Source organism: Vicugna pacos, chromosome 17 (assembly GCF_048564905.1).
Source record: "Vicugna pacos chromosome 17, VicPac4, whole genome shotgun sequence".
Lineage (NCBI taxonomy): Eukaryota > Metazoa > Chordata > Mammalia > Artiodactyla > Camelidae > Vicugna > Vicugna pacos.
In genome coordinates, this window is record NC_133003.1 from 40,094,677 (window position 1) to 40,115,758 (window position 21,082).

The window sequence follows — 21,082 nt, forward strand, 5'->3', positions numbered from 1 at the left end:
GTAACCACGGCAACAGTTTTCACTGCATCAATGCACTGACAGGCCTCTCCAAAGTGTTAGGGATTCTCTGTGCTCAGCCTGGTCCTCACTTAAGCCAACCCTCTCCACGGAAGAAAGGTTTCTGACACCAGGATCTCTTCAAGAGAGTTTAAAACCAGTGAAGGCAGTTTAAAACTAGTATCCTGGTATATAAATGACAAGTGCCAAGAATGTTTTTCCTCAGGGAAAATGACTGAGTGATAACAACACAGAAACATAATGACAACATAGAAAAAAATACAGGGATGACAGTAACAAGCAGGTGAGCAGTAAACAGTATTTAACACACTTTCCAGCCTTCCTTTAAAGGGGAAGTACACGAAGAACAATGTGCTTTCCTGTTCTGGACAGATGCGGCGTCTTGGGTTAATATGTCTTAAAACAGAGACAAGATTGAGTTGCTCTAAATCAGAGTCCACCAGCTATTTGAAATCTTCCTGTTAGCTGACCGGGTGTGGCAATGATCGCTCAATGACAGACCAGCTCATGGTTGAAGGCACTTAAGAAATAGCTCCCATCTCTAAAAGATTATTAGAAGAGTGGATTTTTTTCCTGGCTAAAAGCCAGCATGGAAAAAATAATGTAAACTGCTGACTCTATACAGTGAGAGCTAAATTTCTTTTCAACTACTGGCACATTATAGCTATAACATGGCTGTGGTTTCCTGCGTATCTAGTTCTGTCCTTTAAAAGTTTTGAGCGACACAAGACAAGAAGCCAAAAAAGAGTAAAGGAAAAAGAGGTGGTTATTTAAAATACCTGGAAAAGAGCACTGCTTGGTTTTCATTTGTAAAATCATCTCAAAATAAAAGCCAAAATTGCTATCATCTTCAAATGCATAACTTAGTAGACACCTGGCTAGAATTCTGGGATTCTGATGAGACATTATCAGGAGGGATAATTTATTATTTTTAACAAATTTTCATAGATCGTTTGACCATAAAAAGGGATGACAGAAGAACTGTTTCAAATTAATCAAAATTAAGAGAATCAAAATGTGGTAATTTGCTTCAATATCACGCCCTGTTAGTAAGCAGCAGAAAGACAAGGCCCCAACAATGAACACAAACATGCGTTAAATTTAACTTTATGAACGCTTCTCAGTCTAATACTTTTATCTTCAACTTCCTCAGATGCCATTTAAGCTCTTACATGAGTCGTAGTAAGAAACACAAACTGGAAGCAACAATAGTTATTATTTTTAGCACAAATTCACAATCCTGTATCAATTTTTAGATTTTTGTTATTAAAATTACATGTTATCAGTATAGCCACAAACAAACTTAACACGAAGCAAATGCACACTCTGTAAATGTTCCCTTTGCCTGGAATGCGCAGCCCTCAACCTGACTCTAACGCACCATCTAGTCTCAAAATGGGCGCTACTTTCTTAGGAACTGACTTGTAACTGCCCCACCACCACCCAAACTGGTTTAGGTTCTTTCAAAATGCTTAGCACATTGTCTTTTACTCTAGTTAATAGCTACCCACTTCCGCTGCACCAAGTACTTTCTATACACTGCATCATTTAACCCTACTAGTTAGGTGCTTTCTTACTCATTTCATAAGTGAGGAAACTGAGGCACAAGGTAGTGAAGGAGATGGCCACGATCACAGTAAGGAAGCCAGGATGAAAACAGGTATGTCAGCCTCCCAGCCGTTACGTAATACAGTGTCAGTATTATCACCTTGTAAGACAATCTCCTTGATGGGAAAGAACATGGCTTCTCATCTGTCTTCCCTGGTCTAGAACAATGTCTGGCAAACTGAAGGATCCTGTTCAATAAAAGCTGATTGTTAATGCAGCCTGGAGTACTTAGAACCTAGATTTAGAAACACCTGCTCAAACTGCCCAGTCAACATGTACCAGTTTTAACACCTTCGTGATCTGTACATTTAAGCTATGGTGTTATGACAAACATGGGGTATACAACTTGTTTGCCTTCACTTTTTATTTCTATTCCCTGGCAAGAAAAGAATGTGGCTGTGCCAACTTTCTTACATCACCACACCATCAAAAGTTCAAATGCTGATTTTAACCTAAGGCTGCTTTTTGTCTTTTCTGCTCTAACAATCCCTGCTATACTCGCTGGTTTGAAAGGACAGACCTGACATTCACTCTGTGCTCCTCCTTAAGTCACCTGCCAAAGCAGTGGTTGTTGTCAGTTTAGAAATACATGGCCAGATGTCATCAAAATTACTTAATGGCAGCATGACTAATTTCCATTTCTTTAAACAGTGAAGAGTGAGGCATCCAAGTTCAAGGTAGAACACTAAAAAAAAAAAATCTCACCTATACAGTTAAGTACAAAAGTAGAAAGATTAAGAAATTGAACATGCATGGAAAAAAGCTCTTGGAACAGTTGCAATCTAGACGTGAATTTTAAAAAAAAAATCCATAAGCATTTAAACCTTCCTAATTCTGTGAATAAAATTTTATTTCAGCTATTCCACCTTATGAATACAGTACGTATCCTCAATGCCTGGTAGCTCAATTTGAAAGAAATTCTTTGTGTTGTTGCTTTAATTAAGACTATTATAGTTCATTTTCCCAGTAGCTACTACTTAATATGAAAAGTTCTAACTTATTTTTTAGAATGAGCTTAGTTTCAAGTTGGGAAAACTAAGACGGTGCATGCAATCAGAAAGAAGAAATATACAGAAAGAAAGACAACTGGCTTCCTCAAATGGCTCATAAAAGGGAAAAACAAATCCAGTCCAACCAGACTTATGAGTCCCTTTTGGTGATCTGAAATACTGACCAGTATGTCATGGTAAGGGGAAAGAAATCAAACTCTTATGACACCCTCACTGGATTACAGGGAGACTGTCCACTTATGGCTAAATGGTTTACATACTGGTAGAACTGAGTAATGCTTTACATTGTAGTCAGTATACAGTAAACATAATCTAGTAAAGATGATTACTTATCTATATATACCTGCAAGTTTAATTGATATTAGACAGATGAAAATGCTGATTAGGAAATCAAGTTCTCAGAATTCTAACCCCCAAATTCTAAAAGGCTTAGGAAAGATCACTAAAAAGCTATGCATAAATATTCTCATGCAGTTCTTAGCTAATTTTCCAACAAAGTAAACATGACAATGATTATAATTGTGGCACTGTGGAACAGTTGTGCAGCTCAGAATCTGCTTGCTCCTGGTGTCATTTCTTAGCTGTGCAGTACTTAATCTGAATCTGTTTTCACATGTGTAAATTGACAGGGGAAATTCTTCAGAACTGCCATAGGAATTAAATGAGACAAGGAAATGTAAGCACTTTACAGATGATAAGGGAAGGAGGACATCAGGTCATGTGGGATCAAGGGTCTCAGGACTTTTACTAGTTCCCACCCTCCCACCTGCAAAGCATATGCCCATGTACTCCTTCCTCCTCCACACCATTGCTAGCACCACAGTCCAGACCAGAGTACCTGTCCCCAAACTACTCAGCTTCCAGCAGGAATAGTGGTCTCCTCTCTTCTCTAGGCCACTAATCTCACCCTCTTTAATGACTCTACCCTTGGTGTTCCTGCCAGATGAATCTGACTTCATGAACCTGTCACAGACTCCAACACCAAACTCTCCAGTACTCCCTTACTGAATAAGACCCAGTCTCCTCAGAGAAAGACAAACACAGTGTGATATCACTTGTATATGGAATCTAAAAAATACTGCAAACTAGTGAATACAACAAAAAAGATGCAGACTCATAGATACAGAGAACAAACTAGTGGTTACCAGTGAGGAGAAGGAAGCGGGGAGGGGCAATATAGAGGTAGGGGGTAAGACATACAACTATTAGGTATAAAATAAGGTACAAGGATGTATTGTGCAACACAGGGAATATAGCCAATATTTTGTAATAACTGTAAACAGAGTATAACCTTTAAGAGTGGTATAAAAATATTTTTTAATTAAAAAAAATATGACCCAGTCTCCTTAGGAAGCACTGCAAGCTCCCCACGATCCCGCCCCAACACACTGTCCCTACCTTCTCCCTACACTGCCCCTTCCCAGCCCACACCTCCGAAGTGGAATCTTTGTCATTTCTTGAACATGTAACTCTTTCATTTTCCTCTCCATGATCTTCTTTACTTCCTACTTTCCCAAGGAATACCTTCTTTTCTCAATCCCACACTTTCTTTAAGTAATAAGGACTACTACAGCGCACCCATCAGGCCTCTGCTGTTCACTTCTTCCTGGTCTGGCCCCTCCCCTCCCCCATACCAAAAGCACCCTCTGGAGTCAGAGGGAATCCCATGACTCATTCACTCCAGGTCACATGGACCTCATTCCTCATGAGTTTCTTAAACTCTGCCATCCTGATTCATTCACCCGCTTGGCCAAGGGGGCATCTGAGTTTGTTTCTCCTAATGTTGATGGACATATTCTAATGGGAACCAACTAGACACCAGCTCACCTCATCCTGTGGGGAGGAGAGACAAACAGCTGACACCATCCTCTTCAATACTGGCCACTACCTGGGATGGAAGGTAGCCAAAGACCTCAGCTCACTTCAAGAGGGCTCCCCTCCAAACCCATACACGGATGACCCCTGAACAGGGAGGGGGTTAATCCACATGTAACTTATAGTCGGCCTCCATATCTGCAGTTCCACCCCACCCTCACATTCAACCAACCACAGGCTGTGTAGCACTGCAGTATTTACTACTGAAAAATATACACCTACAAGTTGACCTGCCCATGTTGTTCAAGGGTCAACTTTGTACATACCTATAGTGAGGGGAGGCACATTTTTTCCTGTAAAGAGCCAGAGAGTAAATATTTTGGCTTTGCAGGCCACATAATCTATTGCAACTACTCAACTCTGCCACTATATCACAAAGGTAGCCATAAACAATACGTAAGTGAATAAGCATGAATGCATTCCAATAAACCTTTATTTATGGGCACTAAAATCTGAAGTTTATATAATTTACATGTATCATGAAATACTGTTTTCTTTTTGATTTTTTCCTTTGACATTTGAAGATGGAAAAAACATTTTTAACTCACAAGCTGCACAGGATGGATTTGGCCTGTGGGTAGGAGGTAAGGTATTTTCTTAAGGAACTTTCTCCTTTGTACATTGTAAATATATTCCGTATCTTATCTTTGTCTTATCATTCCTGTTACATAATAAACTCAACAGTCAAGATCAAGTCATATATAGCCTCATAACTCTTTGCTGATTCTGTTATAATGCCATACACAGAGAAGGGATTTGATTTGTGTCTATTGAGTAAATATCTGCTTGCTTGTTATTTTCCAGCATTAATCTCTATTTAAAGGAACTCTAAATTGCAAAAATATAATCCTTCCATGTTTTCCAGATAACATATAAAGCATTATTCAATTTACTTTATATAAGTCTCAATATTACTGTGCAATAGGACCTTCACTCATTAGGGTCAAATTAAGTATTTTCTCTTTCTTCTTCCAAATTTGTCATGTATATGTGCGTGCCTTTATCTTCTCATTTTAAAAAAGTAAACTTACAGTTGTTTCCTTAAAAGTTGAGATCAATAAAAACAATCTCAAAACTAACTCTAAATGTATTAGAAGAGGCACTAACTATAGGATTTTTTCTCAAGCCATAGTATCAACCATGTGACTAACTTACTGGGGATTTTTTATATCACTCAGCTCAGAAACTGCAGAAATTAACAAAACATCTTAAATAGTACAGGAAATACAATATAGATTTAAATTGGGTATACATATGTAAATATTTAAGAGATCAGATTTGGAGCCATCACCCACCAGTAAGATACCTTAAGTTTGTGACTTTTTTTTTTTTGGTAGCAGAATATAAGCTCTTAATCATCTGTGGCAATTAAAAGGTAATTTATTATTTGTAAACTATACAGGAAATGCTGCCCCCTACAGAGTATTTTAAGAGAATAAAGAATGTGTCATACAAATGTAACCCAGCAATTACGAGAGCAATCTAAAACAATTTTAGAGATTAACGATATTTAATGATTAACAGAATTATAAGAGGGAAAAAGAATCTATGGAGTTGATGGGAATCTGATTTTCTTCCTTTTAATGTTATGCTCATACACAATATCCTTTGGTACAAAAGTGTACGCATAAACCCCAAATGCTCTGACGAAAAGTAAAACAGAGAACAACAAGAATGTACCAATTTAAGACACTGGGAACACGGATTTGGGCTCTGAGGAAGAGATGAGAGTAAAAGGAATTTGTTTTGCCTGGTAGAAGGAGCATCCAGGGAGAGGGAGGTGGAGGGCCGGCTCCGTCACGACCTCCCAGCAGAGTCCTACTCCCTCTCCCCAACATTTCAGCGGCAGCTCACACCCTCTGGGGCTCTGAAGCCCCTTTCTTAGGTGACGTGGCACATAAGTAAGTGGTCATTAGAAATAGGTACAAACAGTACTTCAATATTTTATCTGTGTTCCATGCTATTTAAACTTCCTGAAAACATTACAGTTGTTCCATTCTTAGAAACATGTTATCTGTGATGGGGAATTGACTAGGAAACAGAAAGTTCATGAACAATTTAGAATGAAGAAGGAAACAAAAAGAACCATCATCTTCTGTCTGGGCAGCAGGGAATTAAGTGATAACAGTACAGAAGTAGAGAAATCAATTCTGGAGACCAGTTAACTCAGGTAGAAAAAGAACTCTCAACTAGTTTTAGAGGGCTGTGGGGCACAACTCACGGTCAGACAGCTTATCAACCCCAAAGTTTCACTGAAGAAACGATGCTAGTCTATGAACTGCCTCGTGCCCCTCACTCACAATATACAGAACACGTCCCTCCACCCATCTATGTCCAATACCACTCATCCTCCAAGTCCCAATTCAATTCTCACGTCCTAAATGAAGCTTTCTCTGATGCCCAATGAAACATCACCTCTCCCACTACTTAGTCCTCCTTTCGTGCAAGGTGTTTGTCATGGTCTACTATGTATTTTACGTTTGCAACTGACATCTTAGCTCTCCTATTCAAGCACATGCTCCGCAAGTACAGTACGTGAAATCTAACTCATCCTTCTGCTGCAAGGTACTTTGCACATAACAAACAGCTTTTTAGTAGGTACTGACAAAACACCTACTGAATGAAAAAATTAATAGATGAGGTCATCCACCAATTAACAAGTACTTAAGAGCAACAGGAAACTGAGTAGGAGCTAAGAATTGGGAGTCAAATAAGGCAGAAGCTCCCGTCTGTAGGAGGTAACGTGTCTTAAATGATTTACGATAAGCCAGGATTCCTGGCTTTATATTTTCACCCACTATATTTCTCCTTTGAGCTACTTACTATGAGTGCAATTTTTGAAAAACCCTGGTAGTTGTGTAATTCCACACCCCCGCCATTAGAATTTTAAACTCTCAGGTCGAGTCGCATCCCTCCAGCTGGTGACTGTATCTCCAGACCCAGCTCAGCAACTTGATGTGGCAAGTGCTCAACAAATACTTCTTGAATGACTCTCAAAATCATTCTACACAATGTACTTCAGGAGTAAAAATTAAAAGGCCTAACAATTCTTTATAATGTCTATAATCAAGAACCCACAAAAATTAAATAAAGATAAACGTCAACACTGAAAAATCCTAGTGATTTCACTTCTTAGTTTTCAAGTTCAGGGTAAGCCTTATAATTCAATAAAAAGAAGTGTTTGGACTTTAGACTAAATAGAATTCAAACGCTAAAAACAAACTCATCTTCCAGGTGGCATCAGGACTCAGAGCCCACACTATATACCTACCATATCCCAGTTTCTTGAACAATCATTTTTCTTAAAGAAAAAGATCGGCCCCAAGCCCTCTGTGGTGGTTCTTCTCTTTCACATTGATCGTGCTACCACATCGATCTACAGAGGAGGTTAGTAAAGACACCTTTTCTGAAAAACTGATTACTGAGCCCAGTAAGACTAACATGGAAGCCCTATTAATTATATGAAGTAATGATAGCTTTTACTTGGCAACAATAACTAGTCTCCTGAAGGCTGTTTCTTAGGTTATTGTCTGCCACATAGCTTCCAGTCATCAGACCTCAAATGTTCATAGAAAGGTAGGTTTTTGTTTAGCCCTAAAAACACAACAGAACCAAAAATAATAATAACTTCAAATGCATGTTTTATTAGCCAAAAAATTTTATACAACTGTCTGAACAAAAATGATAATTCCCTATAAAAAGTTTCTACAAAATTTCAATTTAGATTTAAAACACTGACGGGCAAGGGTTCAGAGTCCAGGTTTAAAAAAAAAAACAAAAAAACTTCTTATAGCAGAATATCACACCATGTACAAAAAGAGACCCCAGGGTGGTGAACTCCCAAGTACCCATCACCCAGCTTCAGCTAGCACCACCTCGTGGCTCAACTAGCTTCCTCTGCACCCTGCCCACTCTCCCCAACCCACTCTGGATAATTGTCAGGGAAATCCAGGCTTCATACAGTTTCATTTACTCTAACTATTTCAATACATCAAAAGGCGTAGACTTTGAGTCAGACAAACCTGGCATCAAATCCAGGCTTTACCGACTCCTATCTGGGTGACCCTGGGCAAGCTCACTGAACTTCCTTGAGCCTGTCTTTTACCTGCAAAATGGAGACAGAAATCCCTACTTCCCAGGATGACAGTGTGGATGAAACGATAGAAGGTGTCTAAGGAAGTGAGCCTGGTGCTGGCACTCAGGAAGGAGCCAATACGGCATGGCGACTACAGTTACTACTGCACCAGCACACAAAGGCCAAACACTTTCTGACTCATTTCCAGCAAGGCTCACAAGAGGCAAAAATAGATATCCAGTATTCCCAGATTTTTAAAAGAGATGCTAAATCCTCTGTGTTAAACTTGTAGAGAGACTAACAAAAAACTCATTTGGGACCCCTCAGACCAATATTCACCTCCAGGAATTTAAGGGCAAAGAGGTCCAGAAAACCTCTTTGGATGAGGTAGCTGGAGTGCCGTGGGGCTTCTACCACCACTCTTGGGAAAGGGGAGGAGGTACTTTCCTGTAGCCTCAAACCAAGAGAAAGGGGGTTTTAAGAGGGGACCCTGGAGAGTGTAATCTACCTGCCCTGGAAATTGTGGGGTGCAAAGACTGGTGTCTGATCCAAACCTGATCAATGGCCCCTGAAGAAGTAGGGCGAAGCAGCCAGCGGCAGAGTGGAGGGCTGCTCGGGAGGCGAGCGGGACTTCCTGCCACAGGGAAAGGGGCTCCCATCCGCTGCTGCCTTCCCAACCTGAGGCAGGCCCGAGCTGGGGCAGGGAAGATTTATTTTTTCAATCAAGTTCAAAAGGAACATTTTAAGCACTGAAATGAGACTCCTCTCACAACCCAAAGCAAAAGTTATAGAATATTTATCATATATCATAGGATATATGTGTGTGATGTGATACTTATAGGATAGATATTCCAACCAGAACCAATAAAAGGAAGAATTCACAGAATGAGCTCAAAGGGAGAACCAGGAGAAAAAATTAAGTCTTTTTCCTTCTACTCATGATGTTGAGCCATTTCAATACAACAGTGACAACAGCAGCACAAGGGTATGGAAAGAGAGTGAAGGATGCCTTTAGAAAGATGAAAGACAGACAGTAGTACAGACAGTGAGTTGTATAAACAATGTATAATCAAAACCTAAACTATGTCCCTTCTTAACAGAATAAAATTTCTGAGACACTTAGAAAAGCTGCTTTTGATTTCTTCTTTTCACTGATTTTCAGTGAGTAACAGGAGCTATGTCGTGCTTCCATGAAGGGCTCTTCCCTCTCTTTCCAAAAGAATGGAGCAGAAAGAGGAAGTGAAGACGGCTGAAGAGACAGGGAGAGAGGGAGAAAATGGGGATGATCATGGGCCCCAAGATTACCGACTCAGGGAGAGCAACTCCATGGGCAAGGCCTTGTGTGAAGCACTAAAATAACACTTAAAGGGACAAAGCAGGTTTTCAGCCCTTGCAGAAGCACTGAGAGATGAATCTTCCGGGGATGGGAAAGGTATAGAGAAAGAACGCAAAATTGAAAATAGAAAAGGACCAAGTAGAGAATCCTTGTAAAGGCTCCTGTGAAGTCAGGCAGATCAAGTTCATGGCTCTTCATAAACTCAGCTCTTAGTCATATCTTCCATAGATTCTAAAATCAGCCTTTCTTCATCGGTTTCGAAAGCAGTTTCACTTTAAAATCAGTATTTCTTCTGAGGGAAAGAGTTATTTATCACCTTCAACTATGGTAGCATTATACTGACCTTTATAATAAAAATGTGGTCGATTTTTTGAATTATAAGTAGGCACGAATTCATTCTTGGAAAACATTAAATGCCAAACCAGAGCTACCTGCACTCAAATTATGGGGTGTCCAACTAAGTGAACAACTAAGATTCTTCGATGGCATTAATGGCATCCCAGTGTCACCCTGTGTGTGAACACAGGTTTCAGTCCTAATCCAGAGCTTGTCATCCCCCTAGCTTACAGAGACCATCCAGCTGTCTGTTTCAGGGCTAACAAGCCACAACCCAAATCAGCCACAGAACACACTGCGCATGGCTTATAGAGGGCTGGGATTCATTTTCAGCATGCTACCTCAAGTTTTCTGTTGCTACCACAACACAGCTGATAAGCCTATTTCTTGGCAGATTGATAATGATGGAAAGTTAAGTCTAAATTTCAATTCTGACCTACTGAAACTGTTTGGGTAACTGACTACAGTGTAAGTCAAAGCAATCAAAAATTTATTTTTGGTTATGCAATCACAGAACTGATTACTTTAGAAATAAAAATCCAGAGAACTAGATTATTCCCCAGAATAAAAAGTAACAAGTAATGGGGGGTATCGGGTGTGCGTATGAGTGTGTCCACGCCTGCACGGGGGTTTTGCCAGCTCTCCATCTGGAAGCCATGATATAACAAGATAGCTGCAAACTGCATCCTCACTGTTTAAATCTATGAATAATGTGCAGCTAATCTAGCATGACTTAAACAAGAAATTAACTGTGATGTGTCACTCAAGTTCAAAAATCAGTCATTTACAGTAGATTGATTTTTCAAGATAATTTTTGCAATTCAAAAAATATCTGGGACAGAGGCAAGAAGAAATAATATGCCCCCCCCAAAAAAAAGCAGTTTGTTTCCCACTGTTAAAGAAGACAGATTCCTCAAAGGTAGTAGCTCTGCTGTCCTGTAATCAACAACCCTTTAAAATAAAATGCACTCGGTCTAAACCAACTGGATGAATAAAAAAGCACCTTTCATTTAACTATGGTTCATTGTTACAATTATTGTCTACTTTAAAGAATCTATTTCGAACATGACTTTTCCCCCAGATCAAGAAGAGGTCAAGGCAAAACCTAGATAAACCTCTAGAAGGGACAAAACGTTAAGAGATATGATTCCTCCCGGTAAGCCAATCAAGCCGCCTGGATGTAAACGAAAGAGGAACTTCTTCCTTTCTTCCTTCTTCTTAACCTCAAGTCTGAAAACTAAGCCCTCAGAATCACTTTTATCTAAGGACAAAGGAATGATGAGATTCCCCAAGGAAGAATAAAAGAAATGACCATAAAGTACAGAAAGTCACTTTTAAATAAATGTGCCAGAATTCAAACACACAAATGGATGTTGCCCCCTTCAAAGTCATTACCTTGGAAACTACAGACTTAACCCAGTGATGCTGTCAGCGGCACTTTGGAATTTGTTTCAGAGCTTAGAATTTTCCACATCATTAAAACTAGCAAATATTTGTCTTTTCAGGTTGGATTTAGCAATAGTTAAAAGTCATCAGAGTAGGTGTGCTTGCTTTGGAAAGCCTTTCCTGGTCTCCCAAGTCCAGATTCCGTGCCCCTCCTTTGATCACTGTCCTTCTCCCAGCAGAGAATTTTTCACTCAGTTTTGGAATTGCTTACTTACTTACCATCTGTTACCTTGGCAAAACTGTAAACTTCATAGGAGCAGGGAATTTATCTTATTTATTATTATACCCACTATCCTAGAACAATGCCTACAAAATTACAGGCGCCCGAGAAGTGCCGAATGATACAATCTACCATGATGCAAAAGGTTTGGAACACTGTCTGTATTTACTCTCCCTACTCCTCTCCAGAAGGAGCACCACATCTCTGTGTGATTACACATCTGTATAGAGAGAGACTATGACTTTATATAACTGAGAGGAAAAGTGGTTGGATTGGATGATTTTCATCCCTTATATATGTATAGAAAAAAAAAGGCAAAAATCATGACTACATCCTCACAGACTGAAAACATGTAAGGTTTCACTCTCAAATTTTCAAGCATAATAATATCTTACCTAGTTGCAATATCTTTATAGTATCTCTGCAGGTTTTCGTCACCAGCTTGAAATGGCGGTAAAGGGGATAGCACAAAACTCTTCTTCCGAAAGACACCAGGATCTCATGAACATTAGTCCAAGTCTGTGAAGCATCATTTAAACAAGTAACCGTTTCCATATTACACAAAACAAAAGCACACAATGAAATGTAAAACTATTCTCAATTAAAATCTAAGTTTGGCTAATCACGAAGCCAAGTGGAAGACAAACAGAAAGCCATGAAATGAGACTCTTTCACCTGACAATAAAATGTTTTATCTTAGTCTTTGTAATTTTTCATACTTTATCAACATATCACAAATACTCCTTATAAATCACATATGTAGCAAGAAAGTTTTAAAAAGTCTTTTTAAGAATTACCAATATGAATCTAAAACACATGGCACTAACAAAATACAGCTGCACATAAAAGACATTTCTACATGATATATGTTTCATGTTTGTGTCTTTTAGAACAATTCAAGATAATGGAGATGAAAAATATAGAGCTCTTTAGTGAAGTGTGTTCATAGCACTCCACCTACTCCACACCCCACCCCCGCCTTTTTTCTTTTTTGCTTTGGGCATGAGTGAAACAGGGTATTTACTTCAGTAATTTGTTTTCACCTGTCAAAGAGAAAACTATTCATTTCTAGAGAAAAGGCTTTATCTTGAATGGTATCAGACTAATACAATTAGCAATGCAAAACATTGAAAACACTTGACAAAGGCAATTTTCTACAAAATTGTTTTTAATTGGGTTTTGATTAAAGATGTATAAAAAATATAACCCATATATAAAACTTAAAATGTAAAATTAAAGCCAAAAGAGTAACATTATTTTCATGTGTATTCATCCTTAACAAATGAGTGATCTGATTATGAATACTGAGTATCTAACAAAGAACAGTCTATATCTAAAAAAGAACTACGAACTTCTAAAAAATTCTGGCAAAAAAACTAAATGCTTATAAAAGTGTGACAGAGCTATTAACTTGTCTGGCAATTCTAAGTTATCTCAAAAATAAAGATTTTTTAAAAATCATAAATAGGTAAATTTCTTCATGCAGATTTTAATAACTAAACTATGAAATTATTTAGTCACCAACTACATTGTTTTCAATGAAGTTAATTAATTAATAAGTAATTAGTGCAATTATTACAAGAGTCAGTTTCTCCATTATATGCTGATCATGGAAATACGTAGAAACCAAGTGAAGTCCAGAGAAAAGAACTTCTTTATTGTAAATATGTATAAGAATTCCTGGCAACTTGCTACAGATTCTAATTCAAAGGGTCTGGATTGGGACTCTGTCTTTCTAACAAGCTCCCGGCAGAGGCTATTGGTTGAACTGTTGGTTCATGGACATTCTTGGACTAGTAAGATTCTCTAATAAAGTTAAGTGTTTCAGTTCTGGTTTACATCTTATCTATTACTTGAACAAAATGATACCATGAAACAACTTTGATTTTCCAACTTAAAATGTACACTATATGGATTTAGGCTGGGAAAAAAAAAAGAAACCAGAAACAAAACTACTTGCCTGAATAGATATGTAACCATCAATTGTTTCAATAAACACTTTTTTAAAGCTTCTGTTTTTAATTACTGTTTTGATATACAACAGTGTGTTCAAATCTAGTAAATTTAAAGCTACCATCTTTTGATATTTTTGGTGATACCTACACAACTATTTTCTCCAAAATAGATACAAAGACAATTATTCCCATACTAGAAGAGTTATCAGATCTAAACATACTAATTGTAGCACCTAGGATAAGTTATTTAAGCTATATAATCTAAGTTTCTCTATCTGTAAAATACCAGTAACACTTAATCTCACAGATTATTGAAAGGTGAAGTCATAAATATAAAAGGCTTAGCAGAGCCCGTGGTGGTAAGAGGCAAATAGTTTTACCACCTAGGTTTGTTTCCCATCTTTGAGCTCTGCGCCCCAACATATGCCAACTTACATATATGCCTCAAATTCTACCCCACATCCTCCCCCAGCAGACCCTGTCCCCACTCCTTCCCTAAAGTGTGTTCTCCCTCTCCCAATTTCCAAAAAAACCCTACCCGGCTCATTCGTGTAGTATGATTAGGATAAGAGTAACAAAATGGAATCAATATTTCAGTAAAAGATGGGGGAAAAGAAAACTTGTACAATAAAGCTACCACTTTTTAAAAATCAAGGAATTGCTGGAATTACCCAAAATTAATTACAACAAAAAATAACTATCTGAACACACAAAATCTAAACAATTGCAACTAAAAATCGTACCTCAAACCAGCACAGTGTTGGACTCAGTTTTCTGATATTCCATGCAGATTCGACCTGTATTTGTTTTGGAGTGAAAATACATTAGGGGTAAAGTCATTCAAAAATAAAATAAAGCAAATATATCCATTTATTCAACTAGTATCTGATTAGTACTGAGATATGAAAGAAAGAAGAAATGTCTGTGACTGCGGAAAAATAATGGCTTTACTGATGTAGAGGTGATCAAAAGCCAAGTTTCTGTCTACTCTGCTTGGAATTTTATAAAGTAAAGCTTTTGCACGGATAAGAATACCAGAACACAAGAGCCCATAAGCAAGGGCTTTGAAACTAAAGCAAAGCAATGCGTGCTCAATTTCTGTCCTTCTCAACTAAGTTACTTGTCTCCCAAATATTCTATAAATAATCTACCAAAGGACTCAGAGATAATGTTGAAGACCTCTCTGTGGCACTTAAAAAGCTGCTCAAGAATCTGACCTCTCAGAGAGCGTTTGTGAGAGTAAGTACATTCTAGAAAAGATCTTGAACTTGCAGGACTTCGTCACTGCAAACACATGAATACAAGAATCAAAAGTGCTTTGTCTTATTGAGCATAACTAAACACTCTGACGCATCTTCTCAAGCAATATGAGGTACTTTGTTGGTCAAAGAAAACATTTTCTCCAATTATAATATCCTAAAAAGATAAGTGGAAACAAAATCCATTTTCAATCTTAGTCTGCCCTTGATGCGCTCATTAATATTCATTCTGGAGTCAAATGCAAATCTCAAGAGTCACCTTTGAAATTTTCAGAATCATAAAAGCAAAAAATGTGGCACATATCAAATCCTAATCCTAACGCTATGCTAATACTATAATGTTGAGTGAGAAAAGCAGGTTAAATAACAGTAAATACACTATGATCCAAAGTAAATAAACATGCGTACATGTACATAAGAAGCCTGGAGGAGAAACAGCACCTTGTAACAGTGGCTGTTTCTGATAGCTGAGATGACGGGAAATTTTGATCATTTTTTTCCTGTATGTATTTTCCTTCACAGTGATATGAATTATTTGTGTAATTTAAAAAGAGGGAGGGGGAGGGGCATGACAGAGGTATGAGATGAAGAGGTACAAACTACTATGCATAAAATAAATAAGCTACAAGGATAACAGTGTGCAGCACAGGGAAATAGAGCCAATACTTTATACTAACTTTAAATGGAGTATAATGTATAAAAATATTGAATCACTATGTTGTACACCTGAAACTAACATTGTAAATCAACTTAACTTCAAAAAAAATTTTTTAACAAATAAATGAAAAAGAGGGAAGCATATGCACAGCTCAAAAATAACCCCTTGAGCAATGACTGTCAGAAACAGATGCAGGAACACGTTAACTGGAAAAAAAATTTTTTTTTTGGTTTTCCAGTCTTTTTTTATGTATACAATTAGTGACATAGGTGAGAAAGAAGTTTAGCTCTTCATTCACAAAATCAAGTGTGGTTTAAGAAGAACCACAATACAATCTATATTTTTAAAAAAAGATTATTTAAGAAACGTCATCAGTTTTCTTCACAAAAGGATTTACTTTTACTATAGGATTTCATTGAAGATCAAAAGGATATGATTCAGGTTTTTTAACTCTTGGTTTGCAAACAATTTTTCAGAAGTACACATATGATTTAAATTGAGGGACACCTGCAGATAACTGCTCAGATTACTTTATTTATAAAATACTAAACATTACATCTGTTAATGAATAGCTCATAGAAAGACTATAAACGCTGAGTGAGAAAAGCAGGTTAAATAATAGTATATACATTATGACCCAATGTAAACACACATGTGTACATGTGCACAATGAAAGAAGCCCAGAAGATAAACAGCACCTTGTAACAGTGGCTATTTTTGATGGCTGAGATGACAGGAAATGAGTATGCTGAAGTTTACCCCTTGCCAATATTAAGTGTCATGTGACAACAGCCCTCTCATTTGGTCAACTCATCTCCTAAAAGAGATGAGAGCTCAGGGTATCCTTCTCGTCCCTCAGCTTCACTTCCCCACTCTGCTATTTGGTAGAGACTAACACCATGGAAGATTGAAAAAAGACCAAATAAAAGCACTATGCTTTCACACTGGCACCCACCACCAACACACCTGTGCACCTCTGCCCGGAGCATCCCTAAATAACTAACCATGACTGGTCTTACCTGTGACCTTAACACAGTTTACTTGTAGTGGGGAGGATACAGCTTAGTGGTAGAGTATGTGCTTAGCATGCACAAGGTCCTGGGTTCAATCCCAGTACCTCTACTAAAAAAAATAACGACAATAATAATTTAAAAATACATAAATAAATCTAATTACCTCCCCCGCCCCAAAAAAAATACAGTTTACTCATACGACAGTCTATGCCAACACACAGACACTCGCGCACTTACGTTCTTCTCTCCTTCAGTGACACGAGTTTCGTAGCAATAGGCCAGAAGGATATCAATCAAACTGTAGTACACTTGACGATGGGCTCTCTTGTCCAGCAGGTAAGATTTATTGATGAATTTTCGTAACTGATACTTCTCTTCTTCAGAAAAAGACACTAGAAGAAAAAACATTTAAAAATTAGATGCTCCATTTCGTTTTCAAAAACCCCCACTGTAGAAGATTAGTCAAAATTAGAACTTTGATTATAGAAACTGAAATAAATTATTTAGCTCTGGACATAGTAACAACTTTTTAACTAGACATCACAGCTTTATTATTTGCTCAAATCCTAGGAGGGCTAAATAAAGAAAAAAAGTCTAAACAATATCTATTCCTTATTTCCAGAACCCCTGACCCCTGCTCTTTTTTTTTTGCTACACTGTTCTGTATTCAAGGCAGCTAAATGAGTTACTGACTTTAAGATAATTACATTTTGACAACAGAAAACCTAATAGCTAAATGAAGCATTCTGTAAATATTCTTCATGCACTTTGAAAGTTCTATACAAAGAAACAGAAATATTTCCATACATTAGTCAATTTTAAGGGCACAGGGTTTTTTTAAATATTACTTACACACAGACACAAAGTTTTACATAAATACACAAATGTGACCGTACCACACACAATGGACTTGCAAGAAGAGGATGTTTCCTCTTCTCCTTTTGCTTGGCACCCTCTTTCCATCTTCATCAATAGCCTCTCCCATGTGAAAAACCCTGTACACATCACTTCATATTTTTCTTTACAAACATAGACACATAAAAATATATATACAAGGGAGTGGATACTTTTTGTCCTCCCAGAGAGCTAGATTAATTTTTTTCCATCTAGCCTACCTCATTCAACCATATCTCTAGCAAATTCCTCCACGTCACTTGGTACTTAGCTAATTTCTATGGAGGAGTGGAATATTCCATGGTGTAGCATGCTCTATCCAACCACTCCCCCTACTGATGGACATTTCATTTTGCTTCCAGTTTTCTGACACAGCTAATGATGCTACAATAAATGTCGGTATTGTATGTCACTGAATACTGAAGGCTTTATTTCCATAAAATAGATTCCCAAGAGTAGGTTTACTAGGTCAAAGAGTTTATCTAGTTTTAAAAGATACTTCAAGGGCTGCAAGTCTCCTTTCTAATAGTCATAGACAGAAGTTCCCTTTCTTACACATATCTCTTGCCTGCTCCCAGAAATAAATGCTTTTTAAAAAAATCATTTCCAGCTTAATGGATATGAAGTGACTGTGAAAAGAAAAATTCTAAAATGACCCCTACAATGAGTCACATCATTTGAGTGTTGGGAGGATCTGTGACTTGCTTCTATTCAAAAGTATATAGGAATGGTGATAGGACAGTCACTGTTAGGATTATGATGATTATATTCCATTATTAGCAGACTGGAGCCAGAGACTTGCCTGCTAACTTTGAACAAATAAGACGCCATGTTATGAGGAGCTATGAGACAGGAAACTGTGGGGGCCCCTAAGATCTGAAAGTGACCCCCAAATGAAAGCCAGCAAGAACATGGGGACCTCAGTTCTGCAGCCAGAGGAATGGAATTCTGCCAACTAGCATGTGACTATGGATAAGGATCCCGAGTTCCAGAAAGGAACGTAGCTGCCAATACTTATTAGAAAAGAAAAAGAATGGAAAGAGAAAAGAATGGAAAAAGAAAAGAAACAGATGGCCGTATTTGTCTACAGTCTTGCAAAACCCTGAGCAGAGGACCCAGCTAAGCCATGTCTGACTCCTGACCCAAAGAAACTGAGTCATATTAGAACTCTGATTTGTAGTAACTTGTCATGCAGCAAAAGGAAATTAATACAGTGACATATCATTGTTACTTCAGTTAGTGTTTCTCTAACTGCTAAACTGTGAACATTATTTCATAGGTTTGTTGGCAATTTGTATTTGCTCTCTTGTAAATTACCCATGTGACTGTTTTGCCCAGTTTTTCTCTGGATGGCTTGCCTTGTCAAATATTTAAAGAACTCGTCCATTACAGATACGAACCCTAGTCATCTCTCCAAATCTACTGCATCTCTACTGACTTTGTTTAGGGGATCTTTTCCCACTGAATTATTTATTTTTGTGTGCAGCCCAGTATGTGTATCTTTTTTTTTTAACAGACTGTGAATTTATAGACTTCGATAAGGTTTCCCCAACCCCTGAATTGTACATGAAGTCTCTCAGTTTTTTCTTTAAGATTTACTGTTTCCTTTTTTAAATTTAAGTCTTTAATCCATCTGGAAGTTATTTTTTCATGTTTTAAGATTTCAGTTAATTCCAGATGAATAGTTAATTGTGCCAACACAGTTTGTTCAGTAATTCATCTTTTCCCACTGTATTGAACCACCAACTTTATCAAATAGATCTGCTGCTTTTCTTGCTAAAAATTACTTCCAAGTATTTTCAGTTTTTGTCACTTGCAAATACAATATTTTTCCCCATTCCCAACAAGTTACTGACTGAAGAGAGAGAAGCTATTTCTTTTTGTGTATCAGTCACCTTAACAAATGCTGGCTACCCAGACCAAAAAAACCTAAAATACTTAATAAATGCTAGTGATTAAAAAAACCTTATTTTGTACTGGGAAGGCAAGCAAGTAAAAGACTACAGTTCTGTACGAGATTCCCTTGAGGTCTACAATTTAGGCAAGCTACCATAAAGTATGCATCTTCTCACATTAACAAAACATGAGCATTATCAGTTCCTCACTACTAGACATACAACGTAAAATGTCTTGATGACTGGATACAGAAGTCGTGGTATATTTATACAATGGAATACTACTCAGCCATAAAAAATAATAAAATAATGCCATTTGCAGCACCAAGAATGGACCTGGAGATCGTCATTCTAAGTGAAGTAATCCAGAAAGAGAAAGAAAAATGCCACATGATACCGCTTATATGTGGAATTTAAAATTAAAAGACAAATGAACTTATTTACAAAACGGAAACAAACTCACAGACATAGAAAACAAACTTATGGTTACCAGAGGGGGAAGAGGGTGGGAAGGGATAAATTGGGAGTTCAAGATTTGTAGATACTAACTAATATGCATAAAATAGATAAACAACAAGTTCACACTGTATAGGACAGGGAACTATATTCAATATCTTGTAGTAACTTATGGTGAAAAAGAATAGGAAAATGAATATATGTATGTTTATATATGACTGAAGCATTATGCCAGAAATTGACACATTGTAAAATGACTATACTTCAATATAAAATATATATACACACAAAAAATTAAAATCTTGTCTTAGAGCAAGATTTACTGAGAGTAACAGCTCTTTCATAGATGTGCTGAGTTCCCAGCCAGTATAAATAAAATACAGCCTACTACCTTCTTAAAGCAATTTTTAAAGAAACTTAGGCATCTAGATATATTGTTACTTCTAAAGAAGAGTGGTACCAATCTCTTACCTTGCAAAGTAATTCTTAATTTTCCTATCAATCACTTTCAAATTCACTTTACAAGTTTGTGAGCCCAGTAAAGAGCACTCAGTTTCCAGTTCCAATGATTCATATCAAAGTAACACCAAAATAACTCGGAAGCCTTTTCCTCCAGATTTTAGAATTGTCCATTCCATCTAGGTAAGGACAGGCTAAACTGCTATAATAAACAGACCCAAAATACAGTAGCTTCAGTGACACAGAAGTTTCTCCCTCACTCTACCACCCTGAGCGAACTGTCCAGGACTGGTGGGCATCAGTGTCTCCACCATATGACTTCCATCTATGGGCCCAAGATGCTGCTCCAGGTTTTTAACATTTTCTAACCAATGGGAAAGCAGAAGAGGAGGATGTGATCCAGAAAGAGCGCACAGCACTCCCACTGACTCCCCATCATCCAGGACTCGGCCTCGTGACCACACCCGGTGGCAAGGAAGGAAAGGCAGGCAATGGGGTCGCTGGCTGAGCAGGCATGGGCCCCACTCTAACTCAGGAAGCCTCCTCTTAAGGCAGCAGGATTAATAAAA

At 37.7% G+C, this 21,082-nt stretch overlaps 1 protein-coding gene across 1 annotated transcript in view; it reads right to left on the minus strand.

Annotated features, from left to right (window-relative positions):
* SHQ1 (SHQ1, H/ACA ribonucleoprotein assembly factor) overlaps positions 1-21,082 on the minus strand; it is an 88,497-nt gene that overhangs the window by 41,000 nt on the left and 26,415 nt on the right. Inside the window, exons 7-9 of the mRNA XM_015236968.3 lie at positions 17,047-17,201; positions 14,623-14,676; positions 12,320-12,443 (exon numbers count right to left, since the gene is read on the minus strand). Of these exons, the coding sequence (XP_015092454.2) occupies positions 12,320-12,443; positions 14,623-14,676; positions 17,047-17,201 (333 nt within the window). The remainder of the gene's footprint in view (positions 1-12,319; positions 12,444-14,622; positions 14,677-17,046; positions 17,202-21,082) is intronic.